Raw genomic sequence first — 20,044 nt, forward strand, 5'->3', positions numbered from 1 at the left:
TGTGTGGATAGATGGATAAAATAAATAAGGAGGAAACACATGGAATACATCAGCAAATAAGTGAATCATGGCATGAGACAATCAGCGGGAAGAGTGGATGGCATGGGTGGGTGAGTGAACGGGGAGGTAAACGAACGAACGAATGAATGAACGGAGTGGTTTTGAGTGTGAGCTACCAGAAGTCCCAGCGCCTAGCGGCGGGCGGGCGGGCGGAGGGGCGGCTACTCCACACAGTACGGTAGGCTCAGGCTGCTCCTCCTGGAGCCCCGCTCTCACCGCCTCCCCCTCCTCTCCTCCCTCTCCTCCTCCTCCGCCGTCGCCGCCGCCGCCGGCCGCCCGCCGGCCGCCACGACCCCAGTCCCCGGCGGGCGGGCGGAGGAGGCGACCGCCGCGCGCTGCTGCACTCGTCCTGCCGCCGCCGCGATGCGCAGTGGGACCGAACCGCCTGGGGGCCGCCGCCGCCGCCGCGCCGCACCATGAAGCTCCGCAGCAAGGCGGCGGCGCTGCTCCTGCTCGCGCTGGCCGCGCTGCTGCTGGCGCTGCTGTCCCTGCGCTCTGGCCGCGCTGAGCCCCCAGCGCCTCCCGCACGTCCCGCATCTGCCCCGCAGCGCCACCCCGCGCCGGTCCCCGCGCGCTGGCCGGGACCGGGCGCCCTCCCCGGGGCCAGCCCGGGAGTTCGGAGGCGCCGGCCCCCGCGTCCGCGCCCCCGAGCGGGCCGCCTGGGCGCTGCGAGACTGGAGAAGTTGGCGAGGTGAGTCGTGGCAACCCCAGAATCCCATCTGCGGACCCGTGTCTGGCTCCCTACACCCGTGCCAAGTCCAAGGGAGGCTTTGGGCTGGAGAGACAGACTTCCAAGTTTCACCCACGGGCTGCCCGCTTCTGTTTCTTAGCCCGATAGAAAAGAAGACCCACCTCGGTGGAGTCCCTCTAACAGCTCAGTGCTGATAATCACGTACATTTTTGAAGTGCCAAGGAAAGTGGTTTCGTACATTAAATTTTTTAACTGTCTTTTTTGCACTCTTGCAAACATGCACCCTTTGTTTAATTTGTCAAAAGCCATCACGATGCAAGAATGCTTTATCTAATTCTCATGTTTCACTGGAGAATTTTGCCGAAACCTTAGATCTGATTGAGTTGGAAAAGTTAGATGTTTACCAAGGACTGGCAGCCTTTCGTTCAACCTGGAGTACCCCCATGCTTAGAACAGAAGAGACACTTGACCTAAGTTTATTAAAAAGTTCTCTCCTTGAAAGGACTGATGCGTGGCACAGAAAAGACAGAGTGGAGGTTTCCAGATCCTCATTCTGTTTCAGGCTCAAGTGTGGTCAAAGGGTTCTCCTACAAGAAAAACGTCTTAACCTTCGACCTTATTTTGATACTCTCTTTCCCTACCCAAAGCTTAACACGCGGAGGCTTTTCATCGGAGCGCTTTATCTTTGGCCTTAGGGTTGCTGGAACGCGCCGCAGGTTAGGGATTTGGTTCATTTCCTTTGTTGTGGAGGGCTTTTCAACAATCCCCTTGTCTTCTAGCGAGTCTGTTTCATCTGCCCTTTCAAAACTGTTGTTTCTAACCTTCAATGCAATGTCCTCGTTTGCTGGGCTCCTTAATTTCAACCTGAAGGGAGTTGAAAAATTCCTTTTAACCATAATGACTAAATCTCTTTGGTGCTTTTACTGTAACTAAGAGAAAAGACATGAAACCTCCAGAAGTAGCTGTGTCAGCTTTTGTTTCCCTTCTGCCTCACTACAGATGGGTACTGACAAGTTGTAGAGGGAAAAAGACCCCAACGATCTGTCACTTTAAAGTACTTATAACGCTTTACAGCCCCTTCTGGATGTGTACAGTCTTTAAGGATATGTCTGTTAGGAAATTAATAGGATTTCTCCTCTTCTATACTGGTGTTTCTTATGATAGATTAATTAGGGTTTAACTGCAAGTTTAATATGATTGCTAAGTTTGATGGGACGACTGGTAAGATAATAATAATAATGTCACCCTTAACATTGTTAACCTATTGCCAGGGATATTGCTAACCGCAGTACATACAAATAGTCACAGTTAACACTTACATATACAACTACATAATCCACACCATAATCTCCCCCATGATCTCTGCTCACTGCAACCGCCACTTCCCGGGTTCAAGCCTCCCAGGTTCAAGAGATTCTTGTGCCTCAGCCTGCCAAGTAGCTGGCACACAGGCGTATGCCACCATGCCCAGCTAATTTTGGTATTTTTAGTAGAGGAACGGCGTTTCACCATATTGGCCAGGAACTCCTGAGCCCAGTGATCCCCCTGCCTCAGCCTCCCAAAGTGTTAGGATTACAGGCGTGAGCCACCGCGCCCTGCCCACACCATAACCCTTTGATAGTGGTTCTCAAAGTGTGGACTTTAGACCAGTTGCATGGGCATCATCTGGGAACTTGTTAGAAATGCAGATTCCTGGGCCCCAGCCCAGCCCTACAGAATCAGAAGCTTTGGGGGGGCGGTGGTCAGCAACCGTGTTTTAACAAGTCCCTCCCACTGTTTCTCATGCACAACAAAGTTTGATAACCTGCTTTGCAAAGTAAGCACCAATGGTATCCCCACTTTTCAGATGAGGAAAATATTGCACAAGGGTTAGCAATTTGTCCAAAGTTCACAGGTAACCTGGTAGAGAAAGATAAAGATCCAGGCGGTGTGGACTCAGGTTGAGCACTTACGTGCTATGCTGATGTCATGCCATAGACTTGCCTGCAATTCGTAATTTTACTGAGATGTTTTTTAAAGAAACACTAGATTTTTGGATCTGTCTCATTCTTCAAGGTGTTGAGAACAGTGGCGCAGCATCTTTTTGTCTCTGTCTGAACAAAGTGGCTCTGACTAGGAGGAGATCATGAACAGAATCCAAATGGGTGTTTTAGGGAAGGACTATTTCCAGGAGCAACAGTACCCTTGAAGCCATTTTTCTTTTGAACATATCTCTTAGATTATCATGGAAATCATGGCCAACACCATAGGAATAAAGAACAAAATTGTAAAACTGGAAAAGGAGTAAAAAACAAAAGCCACAGGAAGTCTCAGGCTCAAATGCATAAACAGTTGACATTTTCTGGGACTTATTTATTGTTTCTCTTGCTACCTCGACAGAAGTGGCAGCAGAAGACTCTGAAGTTGTGAGGGAGTAGGAGGAAAGATCTCTGCTAGGTCTCCTTTATTGCTTTCCTAATTCTGCTTGGGTTAAATTTTTGTGGTTTAGGAGGAATTTCATTTAGGGAGGGAAGAGAAAGCCTCGTGTTTTCAGAAAACGAGTGCTTTAATCTCTTTACATGGCTAGAATCCAGAAGAGATGAAGGCTACGTGATCTCATTTCTCTGGTCTGGGGAGGGTCAGGCTTGTGGTTGTAGTTAGCTGAGAGCCTGGAGTTGGATGTGACACAGTCCACCACCTGCTTACCATCCACAGCCTGTGCTGCCTCGCCTCCCACAGGGGGCTGCTGTAAGTGAAGTTCTGCCACGTCAACGCAGGAAACGTAGCACTCTCCTTCCACATCTTGTTTTCATTTCACAGAAGTTTCCAAGGACTTGCCTCGTTAGTAGGCAGACCCTTCAATTTTATAACTAGTCATTTGTATACAATCTGTCCTGTGGTGGCCTCCTTCTCTATAAATATAAGGCCAGGAGGTAAGTAAGGTCTGAGCTTTTCTGTCAAGGGGGGGATTTGAAAACGGACACCATTCTGGAAGCAGCAGTCCCAGTGCACAAAAGAAATGAAATCTTCCTTCTATTTTGGCTTATTGGTGATTTATAGCTGGCTGACTTCCAAAAAGAATCTGAGACGACGTATAGTAAAAGACACATATACAATAAGTCCATTGAAATGGTATGAAAAATGAAAAGTCATAAAGAAGAGGGGTAAGTAAATACTGTTAATCAAAAATAAACAGTACTTTTGTTAGTAGGATTAAGTGTTAAATTTAAGCCTGGCAGCCATTTCAAAAAGGGAACCTTGAGGGGCTGCCTCATTTTCACTGAATAAGAGGAAAGGTTTATCAAGAAAGATCTTTTTTTTTCCCTGAAACTGAATCATAAAATGAGAATTGTACTTGGGAATAGATTTTAGACATTAGAAGACTTGCTCTAGGTCACTTCTGAAAACTCCTCCTTGAGCCTACATGTGGAAAAGGAAGGTTAACTGCTAATCAGTGCAATATAGGAAAGAAGTTGGCATGTGGAGTTCAGCAAATTGGGTTCTAGTCCAAAGCCATTTCACCTTATTTTCTTCATCTGTGAAATGAGCAAATTAATCCAAAAGTTGTCTAAGATATCTTCCAGCTCAGACATTTGATGATCCTGTGATGAGATCATCAAGTTTAGCAGCAAAATCCCAGCAGTGGCTATTGCATGGCCCTTTGTGCTAACTCTTGCAAAATCACTGTTTCCCATTTATGGGCTCCATCCTAGGGCTCTTACTGATTACTCAACCACAACCCTGTCCTGAACTTTATTCTTTTTCTTCTGTGTTGGCCTGGATATTGCTGTTTCTCTTAAAATATGGCTTCTAAGGGAGACTTAAGCTACCTTTAAGCCCTGTAGTTTTCTTCTGCCATTTTGTTCCATAGTCATTCAGCAAATGTGATTGCACATTTACTCTGTCAGGCACTCCTGGTACAATGGTGAATGGAGTTGCTGCCCTCCCAGAATTTGGGGATGAGGGAAAGGAGACAATACAGAAACACATTACACTTGGCAGCCTCCCCAGCTACTCCAATGAAAGGAAGCATGTGTCTCATCAAGAGGCACCATTTCCTGCAGTTCCCTTTAGTGTTTGAGATAAATCTTCTCAGAGTGTTCAAACCTGAATAAAGGTCTCACTAAAAGGGATGGTGTTCTGCAGCAAAATGCTTCATCTATGTCCATCCTATAATTAGCTAATAGCCCCAGAGCACATTAAAGGTGTCTGGATCTTGAGTACCGTCTATGATACTATGTAGTGTGAGTCTTGATTCTATCCACAATTCATTTTTGTTGATTGGTCCATGAATCCCCTCGATCACCCTCCACACCTACTCAGTCAGTAAGCCCTATTGGTTCTGTCTCAAAAATATATCCCCAGTTCCACCATTTCCACTCCATAGTTACTTAATGAGGTCCTAACCACCATCATTCCCTAGCTGGACACCTACAGGTGCCTACTCTCTGGTTTGTGTGGTTCCACTCTAGCGCCCTCTACAGTCCATTTTCCTTACGGCCGCTAAAATAATCTGTTAATAGGTAGACCTGATGGGGTCCACCTATTTGCTGGTTAAAGCCCTCCAGTGATTGACTTCCTATCACACTAAGAATAACTTTAAGTTTCCCGGTGTGGCCTTTGAGCCCTTGCTTGATCTCAACCCCATTTAGTTTTCTGGCCTCCTCTTCTACCACTCCCCATTCACTTGCTCTGCTTCAGCCACACTGGGCTTCAAATACACCAAGCCCATTCCTGCCTCAGTAGTATGCATCTCTCTAGTGCTGGAATGTTTGCGCACATCCTAGCATGGCTAGCTCCTCCGTTTCTTTCAGGACTGTTCTCAGATATTTTCTCCTAAGGGTGTCCTCTCCATCACTCTCTTCTTCCTTACCCTATTTAGTCTTTTGTTTTTCAGAGCACTCATTGTGTGAATGTTGTATGTTATTTGCTCCTGCCCCCTCATGTACACCTAACAGTGTTCTCCTTAAATCACTATTTCACTGACTCCTAAAACAGAGATGATCTCATAGTAGATACTCAACACATATTTGTTGAATGAACTAATTAATGGGTGCAGGACCTGCCTGTGCCAGCCCTGTTCCAAGATTTACTTATAGTATTAAGTTCCTCATTATCTAGTAATATTCAAAATGGTCCCATACCCTTTTGAAGAACAGTGAGTGTCTTTAATAGTAACACCATTAAAAGAGAGGGACGTTTTTCCTTTTAAATAGGTTGTATTATTTTTTATTACTTTTATTATTTGGGTTTTTTTCTTTTTTGGGATAGTGTCTCACTGTGTCGCCCCGAGAGAGTCTAAGCCCACCATGATGATCCGTGCCTTTCATAATGTGAGCTTCTTGTATCCAGGACTAAGCCTGTCAATACACTCATTTCTCTGCCAACAGCTATTGGTCTTACAGGTGTGTCATATGACCCAAACTGGCCCAATCAGCCAGAAGGAAAGAACTTATTTTACATTATTAAACAAAAGACTCCATCTTCTAGATATAACCAAGGAAATAAATAGCCCCAGCTGCCACCATGATTGTAAAGGAATCATCTTTAGGATGAAGCCATCTGTTTGGGCAGTAGAGAAAGAAAATACAGGTCCTCGAGGACACCACTGAGTCCCAGAACCAAGGCATCCTGAGGTCTAACGTTTCTTGGGCCCTGTGTTGGAGTTGAGAGTTCTGTTGTTGCATCCAAAATCATCTTAGCTGAACCAGATGATTCTTTTAAATCAAAATCTTGGGACTATTGATGGAGAGAAAGGGGAATAGTTGGGTGGGGGCACCCAGGAAGTGAGCATCCACCACACCCCAGAGCAGCCATTATGTGCACTTGACCTTATCAAAGCCTGCGGGTGACTTACCAGGGGTAGGTTCCTGAGCAAAATCAGAGCTTTTCTTAAGGATTTTTAAAAATTGGGATCAGAGACTATATGGTAAATTAGCAATAGCTTGAGCATACCTTAGAATGACCCTGCATGCCAGATACACCTGAATATGTGTTCCAACCTAGGGAATCCTGGAGTGGCCAACCCAGAGATTCATGCTTATGTTCTATGAGGAACATCTGAGCCCTCGTCCTGCCCCGTGGAACACGGGCTATGCAGGGGATTAAGGCCTTGAGTTTTGGGTTGCATGAAGATTGCCAGGTGGAGGTTGTTGAGGGGAGGGTGGTAAGTGAAAACGCTATAATATGTAAACTGCACACCTTTTGCAAACAGTTGCGGTTCTTCTGTCCAGCCCTTCCCCACTGGGCTGTGCAGTCATCTTGTCCAACCCACCGCCACTGGACTGCATGTAAGGCGGTCCTCCTGCCCAGCCCACTGCCACTGGACTCTCTCCCTTATATGGAAGCCCCCAGTAAAACCCCAGGTCTCATTTGCTGGCTCTGGGTCTCTTCTTCAGCCTCTTGAACCTGGTGCCTTCCCCATTGAGGTTAATAGGGGTTTGGTACAACGGAGACCTAAGGGAACAGCATAAGGGCAGATTGTTTCTAGTGGCTGAAGCTGTAAGTTAAGCAACTCAGGGACTGCAACTGTATTTCTGCCAGTAGGGAAGGCTGTTCTGCAATAGGAGCTAATGGAAACCAAGATGGTATGGAGAGATGAGAAATGATGCAGAGCAACCCAGATGGGGTGGAGTGGGGTGGGGTCAGGTGGGCTGGCAGCGGTGTGCAGGCCAGCGGGGTGGGGCCGGAGCAGGGGGTGGCGCGGTGGGCAGCTCCCAGCACTGTTCCCAAGGCCAGCTTCATGCCTTTCACTGTCTCAACCATTTCTAGATTCTGTGATGTAATGAATTCCCCTTTTTTTCTTAATCTAGTTTGACTTGCATTTGTTACTTGCCACCAGAGAGTCCTGACTAATTTGAATATGTACCTTTACTAAATTCAGTAAATACTGGCCACATTGACACTGTTACTTTTTAAAACTCACAGGTGAGAGTCTTTGGAAGAGAATTTGAGAACAGATTTGTTTTCCTTAGGAATACTTCATTTGTAATTCCCTGTAAAAAAGACAAAATTTTATGTTGTACATATTTTAGCACAATTTTACAAATAATATAAAGAAAATAAGATACTTCTGTTGAAGATAATATTCATTTTACATTTCCCTTAAATATTCCCCAGCATTTGTTTCAGATTATGAAGTTCTGAAAACTCCTCCTGGAAAAAGAAGTTTTTTGACATGATACCTTCATTGGGAGTTGCTGATTTTGTGCCAGAAAAGAGTGCCATTCATATATTTCAAGTGACTTTTAGATGATCCCCTATCTCTTTTAGCAACATGAGATACTGTAATCTCATATGGTACAATTTATAAACCAAGCTTTACATAAGACAATAGAGAATACATAATCCAAAATATGACCCTCTTTTATGAGTGAGAAAAACTGACATCCGAGAGGTGAAATAATAATGTACATAAAGCACCTAGCACAGTAGGTTAGCTCATAGGAGTCACCAAATCATTTGCTGTTCTGAGTACTATTATTATCCATCATTGCATTGTTAGGAATTGAGCCATAACTAGACCCAGCTAAGTACCTGTGTGACTTTGAACAAGTCAGTCCTGAGCAAATTGTGGCTTTCTCAGAAATAAGGTCAGTGACAAAATGAGACAATGCAGGTAAAATGCTGACACCAAACATGCCATGCCAGAAACTCCCGGCAAGTGTTAGCAAGGGCCAAGATACAGATTCAAGGCTGGGCCTGGTGGCTCATGCCTGTAATCCCAGCACTTTGGGAGGCTGAGGCAGGAGGATCGCTTGAGCCCAGGAGTTAGAGACCAACCTAGGCAACATAGTGAGACACCCATCTCTATTTCAGTTTTATATATTTTTTTAAAAATGCAGATTCAAGCAGCCTTTTCTTATTGGGGTAGGTATGACTTGAGGAAGCTGAGACTCAGCTTCTGTATATAATAAAGGATACACCAATCTCAGTCTCCTGGTACTCATTAAAAGCTGAAGGAGTGTGGCCAGGTGCGGTGGCTCATGCCTGTAATCCCATCACTTTGGGAGGCTGAAGGCAGGCAGATTGCTTGAGGTCAGGAGTTCAAGACCAGTCTGACCAACATGGTGAACTCTGGCCTCTACCAAAAATACAAAAAGTAGCTGGGCATGGTGGCAGGCGCCTGTAATCCCAGCTACTCTGAAGGCCGAGGCAAGAGAATCGCTTGAACCCGGGAGGCGGAGGTTGCAGTGAGCCGAGATTGTGCCTCTGTACTCCAGCCTGAGCGACGGAGTGAGACCTTGTCTCAAAACAGAACAAAAGGTTTACTAGCAGTTCAAATCCGGTTTGTAGTAAGATAGAGTATTGATACATAAAATAATGTGCTTTTTGCTGTCCTGCCTAGCCTGGTTTTGGCATGGATATAACGTATTTAGAGGAAAATGAAGGCTTCTGATGAATTTCACATTAATACTTAATTATGATGATAACTAATATTGACTGATGATTTAAAATATGCCAGGTACCTTATTAAGCACTTCACTGCATTATTTCATTTAATCTTCATAATAACCTAGGAGGTAGGAACTCATATTGGATAAGGCAGAACTCTTTCAGTTGCACGTGATAGAATGCCAGCTCATCCGTTTGTATCGCTTAGTCATAAAAGGGGTTTTAACTGGCTCGTAAAACTGAAGTGCAAAGAGATAAAGCTTCAGTCACAGGTGAAGCCAGGATTTCTAACCATCTTGCCTCCTTTTAGCTCTGCTTCCTTCTGTGTGGGCAACACTCTCAGGTCAGTTTTCTCCATGTAATGATTCCCAATAGGTCTGGGTGTGCAACCTCCTCTTCTAGTAGCCCCTAAGGGAAAAATTCCATCCAGCAAAAGTCCCAGGGCTGCCTCCGTTGACCTCACTTGACTAACATGTGTTTCCAATCACCGACGGCTACACATGAGATGTGCCTACAGCTGGTGGGGTGAGGGGCAGCTGATTCATCCCCTCCAAGCCTCATGAGCTGAGAACAGAAAAAGAGTGGTGTCCCCAAAATAAAAGTAAGGCGCTTTTACCAGAAAGTCCTAAACATAGATGCCAGTGAGAAATCCCAAAACCCAAAGCAGATGTCCATTACCATCGGTATGCCCATTTTACAGATGAGGAAACTGAGGGCTAAAGGGGGTTAAAGCACTTGCCCAAGATAGGACAGTCAAGTGGCAGGCCTAGAATTTGAAGCCAGGTCTATGTGCTTTTAGAGCAAAATTGCTAACCACCATGCTGTAGCTGAGAACAAATGTCACAATTTGAACCATTTGATAGCTTTCTAGAACCTCTCTAGTTTTTTTTTTTAATTGTTCAGATTTGTAAGAAAAAAACAAATTATGAAAATGATCCTACTTCAAGTTGAAAAGTTTTTATATATTTACATATGTATATACACACACCCACGTATATTGGGTATAACTCTGGAAGACAGCATACCAAAATTTTAACAGTAGTTATGAAATTGGAATTGAGTGTCCCCCACTTTTGCTAGTGGTATTTAAAATTTTTTCTATGATATATGCACTACTTGTATATGCATTAAATAACTTAAAGTATATAAATTACCATAAAAATTAAAAATCCCTTGATGGCCTGAGGCTTAGGAAGCTGGAAATTAGTTGGGGAGACCACTTTTCTTCATTTCCTCCCTCTAAGCTTTAAAGTCCTTCATGTTCTTCTTCAGGAAATGAGACAGAAGTGCCCCTTTGCGGAATATGTAATCCTCATCTAGTTCTTCTCCCTCATATGTCAACAGCCATTTATTTCAAACTAGCACTGCCGATTCATATTTTAAAATCTCAATAGCATGTTAATTTGGAAAGAAGAAGGAGATGGAGAAATAGAATCTGCTATATGTCAGGAACAATCATAAGGGAAAAAACGAAATGAGAATAGTCCAGGTGCCTTCATAGAATTCTAGAGGGGGAATAAATCGACACAAACGTGAATAACCTCTGCGAATGGCAAATGGGTGGATTAGGAAGGTAGAGTTGGCAAAGGTCTGTTGTGGAGATCGTTCCCTGCACACGAGCCCCTGGGGAGGCATGGGAGACTGAAATCCAGTCCATGCCAGGAGCCCTGCGTAGGGGCTGCATCTGCTCAGAGAGGGCTCTTTTTCTTTTCTTTTCTTTTCTTTTTTTTTTTTTTTTTTCAGGTGCAGTTTCACTCTTGTTGCCCAGGCTTGAGTGCAGTGGTGCAATTTCGGCTCACTGCAGCCTCCACCTTCTGGGTTCAAGTGATTCTCGTGCCTAAGCCTTCTGAGTAGCTAGGACTACAGGCATGTGCCACCACGCCCGGCCAATTTTGTATTTTTAGTAGAGACAAGGTTTCACCATGTTGGTCAGGCTGGTCTTGAACTCCTGACCTCAGGTGATCCACCTGCCTTGGCCTCCCAAGGTGCTGGGATTACAGGCATGAGCCACCGCACCCAACCAGAGAGGGCTGGTCTTTTTCTAACTTACTTGTGTGTGGTTCCAAATGCAACATAATGACTAAAAGCATGGCCTCTTAAGTCTACCTCTCTGTGTTTGAATCCTTGCTGTGACACTAGTTTTAAAGCTTATGTATGTGCACAATGATGTCTAAAAGCAAACACACACACATATATACATAGTTGTAATTACCAACTTTAGGCTCTGAACACCTACCATGCGTTAGACCTAGACTTTGTTTAAGAATACAGCCTCATTTCAGATATCATGAGCCAAGGTAAATATGTACTATTAATAATTAAATGCATTTATCAAATAATGTCATGAAGCCCCCCATGGAGTTTTTTGGCACTCTCTTGGCATTATTCATATAACACCATGACTTCAAGGCAAATGCCAGCTCTTCTATCTTGAAAGATTTATGATATTTGATTTAACTCGAAACCATGGGTCATTAAAAGTTATTTAACTGTTAGCAAAGTCCTTAGTGTCATGTGTGGGTTCTGAGTGATGAATCTAATCATGGCATCAGGGGAGAAAATTTTTGTCAGGGGATTCATGCTTTCCAAAGCCTGTGGTTTGCAGGGAACTTTAGTAGTGACTCTCACTGCCAACACTTGACATGGCTATAATTATCGCTCTCCGGACTCTTCTTCCAGGGGCCATATCAAAGTGTTGTTTCCGCTTCCTGAACTGCCACTCTTTCCTCATTTGCAGACTTTCTCCATGTTAAAATAGCAAAAATGGTTTCATCTTGCAAAATACTCCACTAGGGAGGGGGACATCACTAATCTATTCTTCCCATAAGGTGAGCATATTCAGCTTCTTAAAATTCATGTTCTACCATTTTTCCCCCACGTATTTCTGTTTCCTTCTGTAAGTAAAACTAGTTGCCAACAGCGCAGTTTAGGGCTGTATTTGAAAGAAGTGCAATTTTCCATCCAACTTTCCCCGCCAGTCTGTATGGCAGCCTCAGGTTCACCTGAGTTAATTTAGCTTGACAGTTCAGGAGAAGCACTGATAAGAGAAATAGCAGGAGATGGCAGAAAAGAGGGTCTGAGTAGAACCAATTACTCGCTTTAATAATTCAGTGTGTTTTGCAGTAATAGGCTACAAAGTAAATAGCACTACACATAAATGCCGTATTTCATTATTTATACACTCCAGAAATTGAAGTTTAATTAAGTCGCACGCTTGAGACTTCTAAGCGATTAAGGAGACGCTTGTCTCAGGCACCATGGAGAGGAAGCATGGAAGTTGCTACTCCCTCCGAGCCTTCTGTGTTGTTCTGAATATCATTTTTCATTTGAGCTTGGGGAACACTTGAGCCAGGACAACCAGGGCAACGTTTTACAAACCTCACTCACTCCCACATGGCATCACAATTCTTTTTTTTTTTTTTTTTTGAGATGGAGTTTCCCTCTTGTTGCCCAGGCTGGAGTGCAAATAGTGCAATCTCGGCTCACTGCAACCTCCACCTCCCCAGTTCAAGCGATTCTCCTGCCTCAGTCTCCCAAGTAGCTGGGATTACAAGCACCTGCAACCACACCCATCTACTTTTTTTTTTGTATTTTTAGTGGAGACGGGATTTCACCATGTTGGCCAGTCTGGTCTCAAACTCCTGACCTCAGGTGATCTACCCGCCTCAGCCTCCCAAAGTGCTGGGAATACAGGCGTGAGCCACCACACCTGGCCCACAATTCTTATGATATTGCTATACTACCATTACCTGCTTTAAAAATTTTTACAACATCTATCCATGTTATAAATGTTAAGTGCATTGATGTATTTTATTTATTTAATAACAACTTTATTGCAGTTTAACTCAAGTACCTTTTAAAAGTATACAATTTGGGCCGAGCACAGTGGCTCACACCTGTAATCCCAGCACTTTGGGAGGCCAGGGTGGGCGGATCATGAGGTCAGGAGTTCAAGACCAGCCTGGCCAACATGGTGAAACCCTGTCTCTACTAAAAATACAAAAAATTGGCCGGGTGTGGTGGCTCACCCCTGTAATCCAAGCACTTTGGGAGGCTAAGGTGGGCAGATCACCTGAGGTCAGGAGTTTGAGACCAGCCTGACCAATATGGTGAAACCCGTCTCTACTAAAAATACAAAAATTAGCCGGGCGTGGTGGCAAGTGCCTGTAGTCCCACCTATTCAGGAGGCTGAGACAGGAGAATTGCTTGAATCTGGGAGGCGGAGGTTGCAGTGAGGCGAGATCATGCCACTGCACTCCAGCCTGGGCGACAGGTCTAGACTCCGTCTCAAAAAAAAAAAAAAAATTAACTGGGCATGGTGGCACACGCCTGTAATCTCAGCTAGTCAGGAGGCTGAGGCAGGAGGATTGCTTGAACTGGGACCCAGGAGGCAGAGGTTGCAGTAAGCCAAGATCACACCACTGCACTCCAGCCTGGACTACAGAGCAAGACTCTGCATCAAAAAAAAAAACCAGTATACTATTTGGTCGTTTTTAGTTTATTCAAAGAATTGTGCCTCCATCACCCCCATTGAATTTCAGAACATTTTCACATTTTCTTTTTTTTTTTTGAGACAGAGTCTTGCTTGCTCTGTCGCCCAGGCTGGAGTGCAGTGACACGATCTCGGTTCACTGCAAGCTCCGCCTCCTGGGTTCACTCTGTTTTCCTGACTCAGCCTCCCGAGTAGCTGGGACTACAAGCGCCCGCCACCACGCCCAGCTAATTTTTTGTATTTTTAGTAGAGATGGGGTTTCACCGTGTTAGCCAAGATGGTCTCGATCTCCTGACCTCGTGATCCACCAGCCTCGGCCTCCCAAAGTGCTGGGATTACAGGCATGAGCCACTGCTCCCAGCCATTTTCACATTTTCATTACCCTAAAAAGAAACCCTGTACCTATTAAGCCATTAGTCACTTCCCATTTGCCCCTCCCCCTAGTTCCTGACAACGATTAATCTACTTTTTTACCTTTTTTTTTTTTTTTAGACAGTGTTTTGCTATGTCGCCCAGGCTGGAGCGCAGTGGTGTGATTTTGGCTCACTGCAACCTCCACTTCCTGCGTTCAAGCGATTCTCCTGCCTCAGCCACACAAGTAGCTGGGATTACAGGCATGCACCACCACGCCCAGCTAACTTTTGTATTTTTGGTAGAGACGGAGTTTCTCCGTGTTGGCCAGGCTGTTTTCAAACTTCTGGCCTCAAGTGATCTGCCTTTCTCATCCTCCCAGAGTGCTGGGATTACAGGCAAGCACCACCACCCCTAGCTAATTTTTATATTTTTAGTAGAGATGGGGTTTCTCCATGTTGGCCAGGCTGGTCTCAAATTACTGACCTCAAGTGATCCATCCGCCTCAGCCTCCCAAAGTGCTGGGATTACAGGGGTGAGCCACTGCACCTCACCTCATTAATATACTTCCTGTCTCTGTGGCTTTGCCTATTTTGGACTTTTCATATATGTGGAATCATAAAATATGTGGCTTTTTACATTGTCATTACGTTCACAGGTTTACTGTTTTCAAGTTTCATTTATGTTGTAGCACTCATCATATCATACTTGATTCCTTTTTACTGCCAAATAGTATTCCATTGTATGGATATTTGATGTATCAGTTTACCAGTTGATGGACATTTAAGTTGGGCTTTTTGGCTATTGGGAATCATGCTGCTATTTGAACATTTGTGTACAACCTTTTATGTGGACACATGTTTTCAGTTCCTGTAGGTATCTAACTAGGAAAGGAACTTCTGGGTCATATGGTACCTTCTATATTTAACATTCTCAGGAACTACCAAACTGTTTTCCAAAGTGGCTGTATCAGTTTCTAATCCCACCAGCAATGTTTGAGGGTCCTAGTTTCTCCACATCCTAAGTACATTTTTTTTAAAGGAAACTTTGTATCAGAAAGCCAGAAATTGTCAGTAATAACATTAATAGAAGGTAATTGTCAAACACTAAAAACACTAAATGTTGTTCATTTTTAGCTTGTTATTCTTTCCTGCTGATGGTTCTGGTGTCTTTTCAATTGAAAGGGAGGATTAGACAATATCAGAAAAGTGTTCAAGACATGTAAGCAGCAAGCTGAGCCGAGTGCAGTGGCTCACGCCTATAATCCCAATACTTTGCGAAGCTGAGGTGGGAGGATCATTTGAGCCCAGGAGTTCAGTCTGGGCAATATAGTAAGATCCCATCTCTACAAAAAAATAAATAAATAAGAAAGGCCAGGCGCAGTGGCTCATGCCTGTAATCCCAGCACTTTGGGAGGCCAAGGCAGGCGAACCATGAGGTCAGGAGTTCGAGACCAGCCTGGCCAAGATAGTGAAACCCCATCTCTACTAAAAATACAAAAATTAGCTGGGCATGGTGGTGGGTGCCTGTAATCCCAACTACTTGGGAGGCTGAGGCAGGAGAATCGTTTGAACCCAGGAGGCAGAGTTGCAGTGAACTGGGATCACACCATTGCACTCGAGCCTTTGCCACAGGGCGAGACTCCATCTCAAAAAACAAAACAAAACAAAAAGGAATAAGAAAATATTAAAATTCTTAAAAAGCATCAAGCTGAGACTTTATTGTTGTTGCTGTTATTGAAAAAGCACTGAAAATGGAATAGCTTTCTCACTGTGTAACTCAGTGTTACTTGCTGTATTGGAGTCTAAATGTTTACTAACACCTATGCATCACCCCATTGGAATACATGGAAATTAGGAGGCAGTAGGTCTTACACAAGACCATTTCCACTTGCATAGTACAAGTAATCCAGAGATGGCTGGGGTAGTGTTTGTTACGCTTTTTGCTTTCTTCTCGTAGTCTGATGCTTTCCTTTAGAACTTGGGTAAATTTGAGAAACTATCAAAATTGCTACTTTCTTGAAAGGATCATAGATATTAACCCAGTAATTCCATTTCTGGGAATGTAAGTCTTAAGGAAAGGAGGAGAGGTGAGATATGAGCTCAGATCCCTGGTTCCTGACCATAGCTGAACTATGAGTGGTGTGTAGTACAAGTGTGTTAGTATGCAAACTCCAGGGCCTCACCCAAGACCCATGGAATCAGAATCTCTGTGGGTTGGGAGTCTGCAGAATAACAGACACTGCAGATGATTATGATGCATGGCCAGGTAGGGAATCCCCTGCCCTACATGGTGTCTGGCATCTCTTCCAGCCACAAAACTGGAAGAATGGTCAGGATTTGGGTAGGGGTCATAGCAGTGAGCAACGAGGGGGGAATGGGTTCAGTGGGCATTTCAAAAGATAAATCAAGTGAATATGAGCAAGGCAGGAAGAGTCAAAGTTGATTAGAAACATCTTTTTAGGACCTATGTTATGACTCATTATTTTGATTGCTAAGTTGTAAGTTCGTTTCAAATTGGTTTAAGCGAAAGGGAGTTTACTGGTTTAGTAACTAAACTGCCCCAGGTTAGGGTCAGGTGCACCTAGATCCACGTAGTATCACGGGAGATCTGCCCTGCCATCATCTGACTCTGCTTTTCCATTGTGATAGGTTGACTCCTATTCAGGCTGTACCAGCATGGTTACCAGGATCGTTGCCATCAACCCCTCCCTTAGAAACAGGTCCTTAAAATTTCTGGACAGCAAATGTTCACTCCAGTCCCCTTTTATAAAGTAAAAATAAGAACGTAAATATTAACTATCAGTCACAGCAGTGCTAGAATTCCTTATCACCCATTCCCTGCCCAATCCTAGTCATTCAAGGGGTTGAGGAGTCCTAGGTCCCTAGACTGCACTCCCCTGGATCCTCACAGTCTTGAGTGACATTTGAGAGTGCCATCAGTAGGAGATGGTGAAAGGCACACCACACCCGTGTCCTTAAACTTTATTATGCATTGTGACTGCACAGCACTAACACTGACTACCTAAAGCCTGAGATTTTTCATGTAATGTGAGAAGTAATAGGGTGAGGCCAGCAGAGGTCTCATTAAATCCCAACCACTGATACTTGAACTGGCACCAGGAGAGGTTTTATTTTTCTTTTTAGTACCTGTCACCAGACACTGTGAAAGATTGTCGTCCCTAGCCCCTGCTTTTTGTGCTGTGCAGACCCAAATCACTGAAGCCTGCAAAGAAGAGAAGAGGTGACCTGCTGTCTTGCAGGGCAGTGCATACTTTTTTTTAATTAAAAAAAAAAAAGTCAAATACTTTGGGGCCACAAAAAATAAAGATAATAACAAAATGAAGTGCCCACCACTCGACTTAAGGAATAAGATTTTAATCAGAAATAACCACTATCCAGCCAGGCATGGTGGCTCATGCCTGTAATCCCAGCATTTTGGGAGGCCAAGGCGGGCGGATCACTTGAGGCAAGGAGTTCAAGACCAGCCTAGCTAACATGGCAAAACCGTGTCTCTACTAAAGATACAAAAAAAAAAAAAAAACCTAACCAGGCATGGTGGCCTCCCACTTGTCCCTGCTACTTAGGAGGCTGAGGCATGAGAATTGCTTGAGCCTGGGAGGTGGAGGTTGCAGTGAGCTGAAATCGCACCACTGCGCTCCAGCCTGGGCAACAGAGTGAGATTCTGTCTCAAAAAAAAAGAAAGAAGAAAAGAAAAGGGGAAAGGAAAGTGGAAAGGGGAAAGGAAAGGGGAAAGGAGAAAGGAAAGGGGAAGGAAAGGAAAGGAGAGGAGGGGAGGAGAGGGGAGGGGAGGAGAGAGGAGAGGAGAGGAGAGGAGAGGAGAAGAGAAAGGAAAGGAAAGGAGAGGAGGGGAGGAGAGGGGAGGGGAGGAGAGAGGAGAGGAGAGGAGAGGAGAAGAGAAAGGAAAGGAAAGGAAAAAAATAACCACTCTCCTGCATTTGTTTTTGAGACAGAGTCTCACTCTCACCCAGCTGGAGTGCAGTGGCACCATCTCAGCTCATTGTAACCTCAGTCTCCCAGGTTCAAGCAATTCTCCTGCCTCAGCCTCCCAAGTAGCTGGGATTACAGGCACATGCTACCACACCCAGCTAATTTTTGTATTTTTAGTAGAGACAAGGTTTCACCATGATGGCCAGGCTGGTCTCAAACTCCTGACCTCAAGTGATCTGCCCGCCTCGACCTACCAAAGTGCTGGGATTACGGGCATGAGCCACCGCACTGGCCTGTTGTTTTTCATCCTCTTTGGCCTTATGTTGGTACATGTCAGTCTGGTTTATTTTTTTTCACTGCTCTATGGTATTCACTTTAAAAACATAGCAAATATATTCACTTTTCTCCTTTGCATAGTCACTGAAGTTTATTACCTATTTTTCATTATCAATAAGCAGCGCTGCTGTGAACATTCTTGCATAGGTCTTGTGCAAATGTGCAAGAGTTTCTTCAGGTTATATATGCAGGAGTTGGACTGGAAGGATGGAAGGTGAACATCCATCTTCACCTGTGTTAAATGTTGCCAAATGGCTCTCCAAAGTGTGCAGTCCAACTTACACTGCCCCCACCAGCGCCTGAGCTGTCCCCTGCCCCATATCCACGTGAAAGCTCAATATGGTCCAGCTTCTATTTTACTTTGTAATTTTTGCCAGTCTGAAAATAAAAATAAATCTCTTTAGTATTTGGATTTGTACTTCCCTGATTACTAAGATTAAAACTTGTTATTCTTGCAGAAGCCCAATATGTAAAGCTAAACTAGATGGAGTCGTTCTGTTTGGGGGCAGGTGAGGGTTGTCGTATTTAAGATATCTAAGTGATTGCCTTTATGGTCTTAGTCCATTTGAATTAGATGCATATCCCTAAATACTGGGCATAATTTTAAGCAAATGAGTTTGCATTAAATCTCTTTCATAGCGTTTTTCAGCTAGTGTCTTGACTGATTTTTAGAGATTGGCTGTCATTTTAGCATCATCTTTAACATCTCCTTCACATCCCTTTACATGTGAATTGGGAGTTGGCTTAAATAGCAAACATGAAAACCCACCCATGAAGCCAAGGAAGAGACCAGGCCTGTGAGTCTTGCAGGCAGGGGTCCTCACATTCTTCAGGCAGATCCCTGATTTAGTGCCTTTGTTCTGCCGTCCCCTCTGCATGGCATGCTCCTCCCCCCAGATGTGAATATGGCTCCCTACCTCCCCTCCTGTAGGTTATTTGCAGAGCTCACCTTAGTTAGGCCTTTTCCAACTTGGCACTGTCGGGAATATGCTGCCCCAGCCCGCCAGCCGCTCCTGGTACCCCCATCCTGCTCCACTATGTATTCCCTTCATAGTACTTATTACTGTCTAGCTTTCTATGTAAATTATTTAGTTACCATCTACTTTGACTCTTATTTATTTTTGTGTTTCCCTTATTCCTTGCAGAATGTAACTTCCTCCAGTGCAGGCGTCTTTGTTTTGTTCACTACTGTCTTTCTATTATAATGCCTACACATAATAGTACTTAGTAAAGATTTGTTGATTAATAAATGATCTGGAGTTAGCAAGGAAAAGAGGGCAGAGAAGAGCATTTCTGAAATAAAGAGAGACAGACAATGTATGTGCCAAGACCTGGAGGCAACACAGCATGGTCACTTGCGCTGGAAGTGAAACAGAATATGACTATGATTATGAATGGCCGCCTCTCCAGATTGGGGTACTGGGGGCAGTTGTGAGAGATGTAAGTAGCAACCATAGTCAGCAGCTTTGACTTGATCTTGGGGGCAGTGGGGAGCCCTTGCATGATTTTAATCAAGAGAATAACACAATCCTATTTGCATTTTAGAGGAACATCACCCAGGCACCAACCAGGAGAAAGCATAGGCTGGGGGTTAAAGATAAGATTGGAGACAGGTGGACCACCCAAAGGGCTGTCTCAGTGATCTAAGCGAAGGGAGATGGTGGCCTCACCAGATAATGAATGGCAGGGAGAATGGAGAGAAGTGGACAATTTCTAGAGATACTTGAGATGTCTCTACTCTCTTTTCTTGTGATCCCCGAAGTAGATGGAATCCAAGTAACTCTCCGCATC

General features: G+C 44.4%; 1 protein-coding gene across 1 annotated transcript in view; it reads left to right on the plus strand.

Moving 5' to 3' along the window:
- The first annotated feature begins 266 nt into the window (after window positions 1-266).
- GXYLT2 (glucoside xylosyltransferase 2) overlaps window positions 267-20,044 on the plus strand; it is an 81,479-nt gene continuing 61,701 nt past the window's right edge. Inside the window, exon 1 of the mRNA XM_033210463.1 lies at window positions 267-751. Coding sequence (XP_033066354.1) covers window positions 477-751 — 275 coding nt within the window. The 5' untranslated portion in view covers window positions 267-476. The remainder of the gene's footprint in view (window positions 752-20,044) is intronic.

Source organism: Trachypithecus francoisi, unplaced genomic scaffold (assembly GCF_009764315.1).
Source record: "Trachypithecus francoisi isolate TF-2019V2 unplaced genomic scaffold, Tfra_2.0 Lachesis_group0, whole genome shotgun sequence".
NCBI lineage: Eukaryota > Metazoa > Chordata > Mammalia > Primates > Cercopithecidae > Trachypithecus > Trachypithecus francoisi.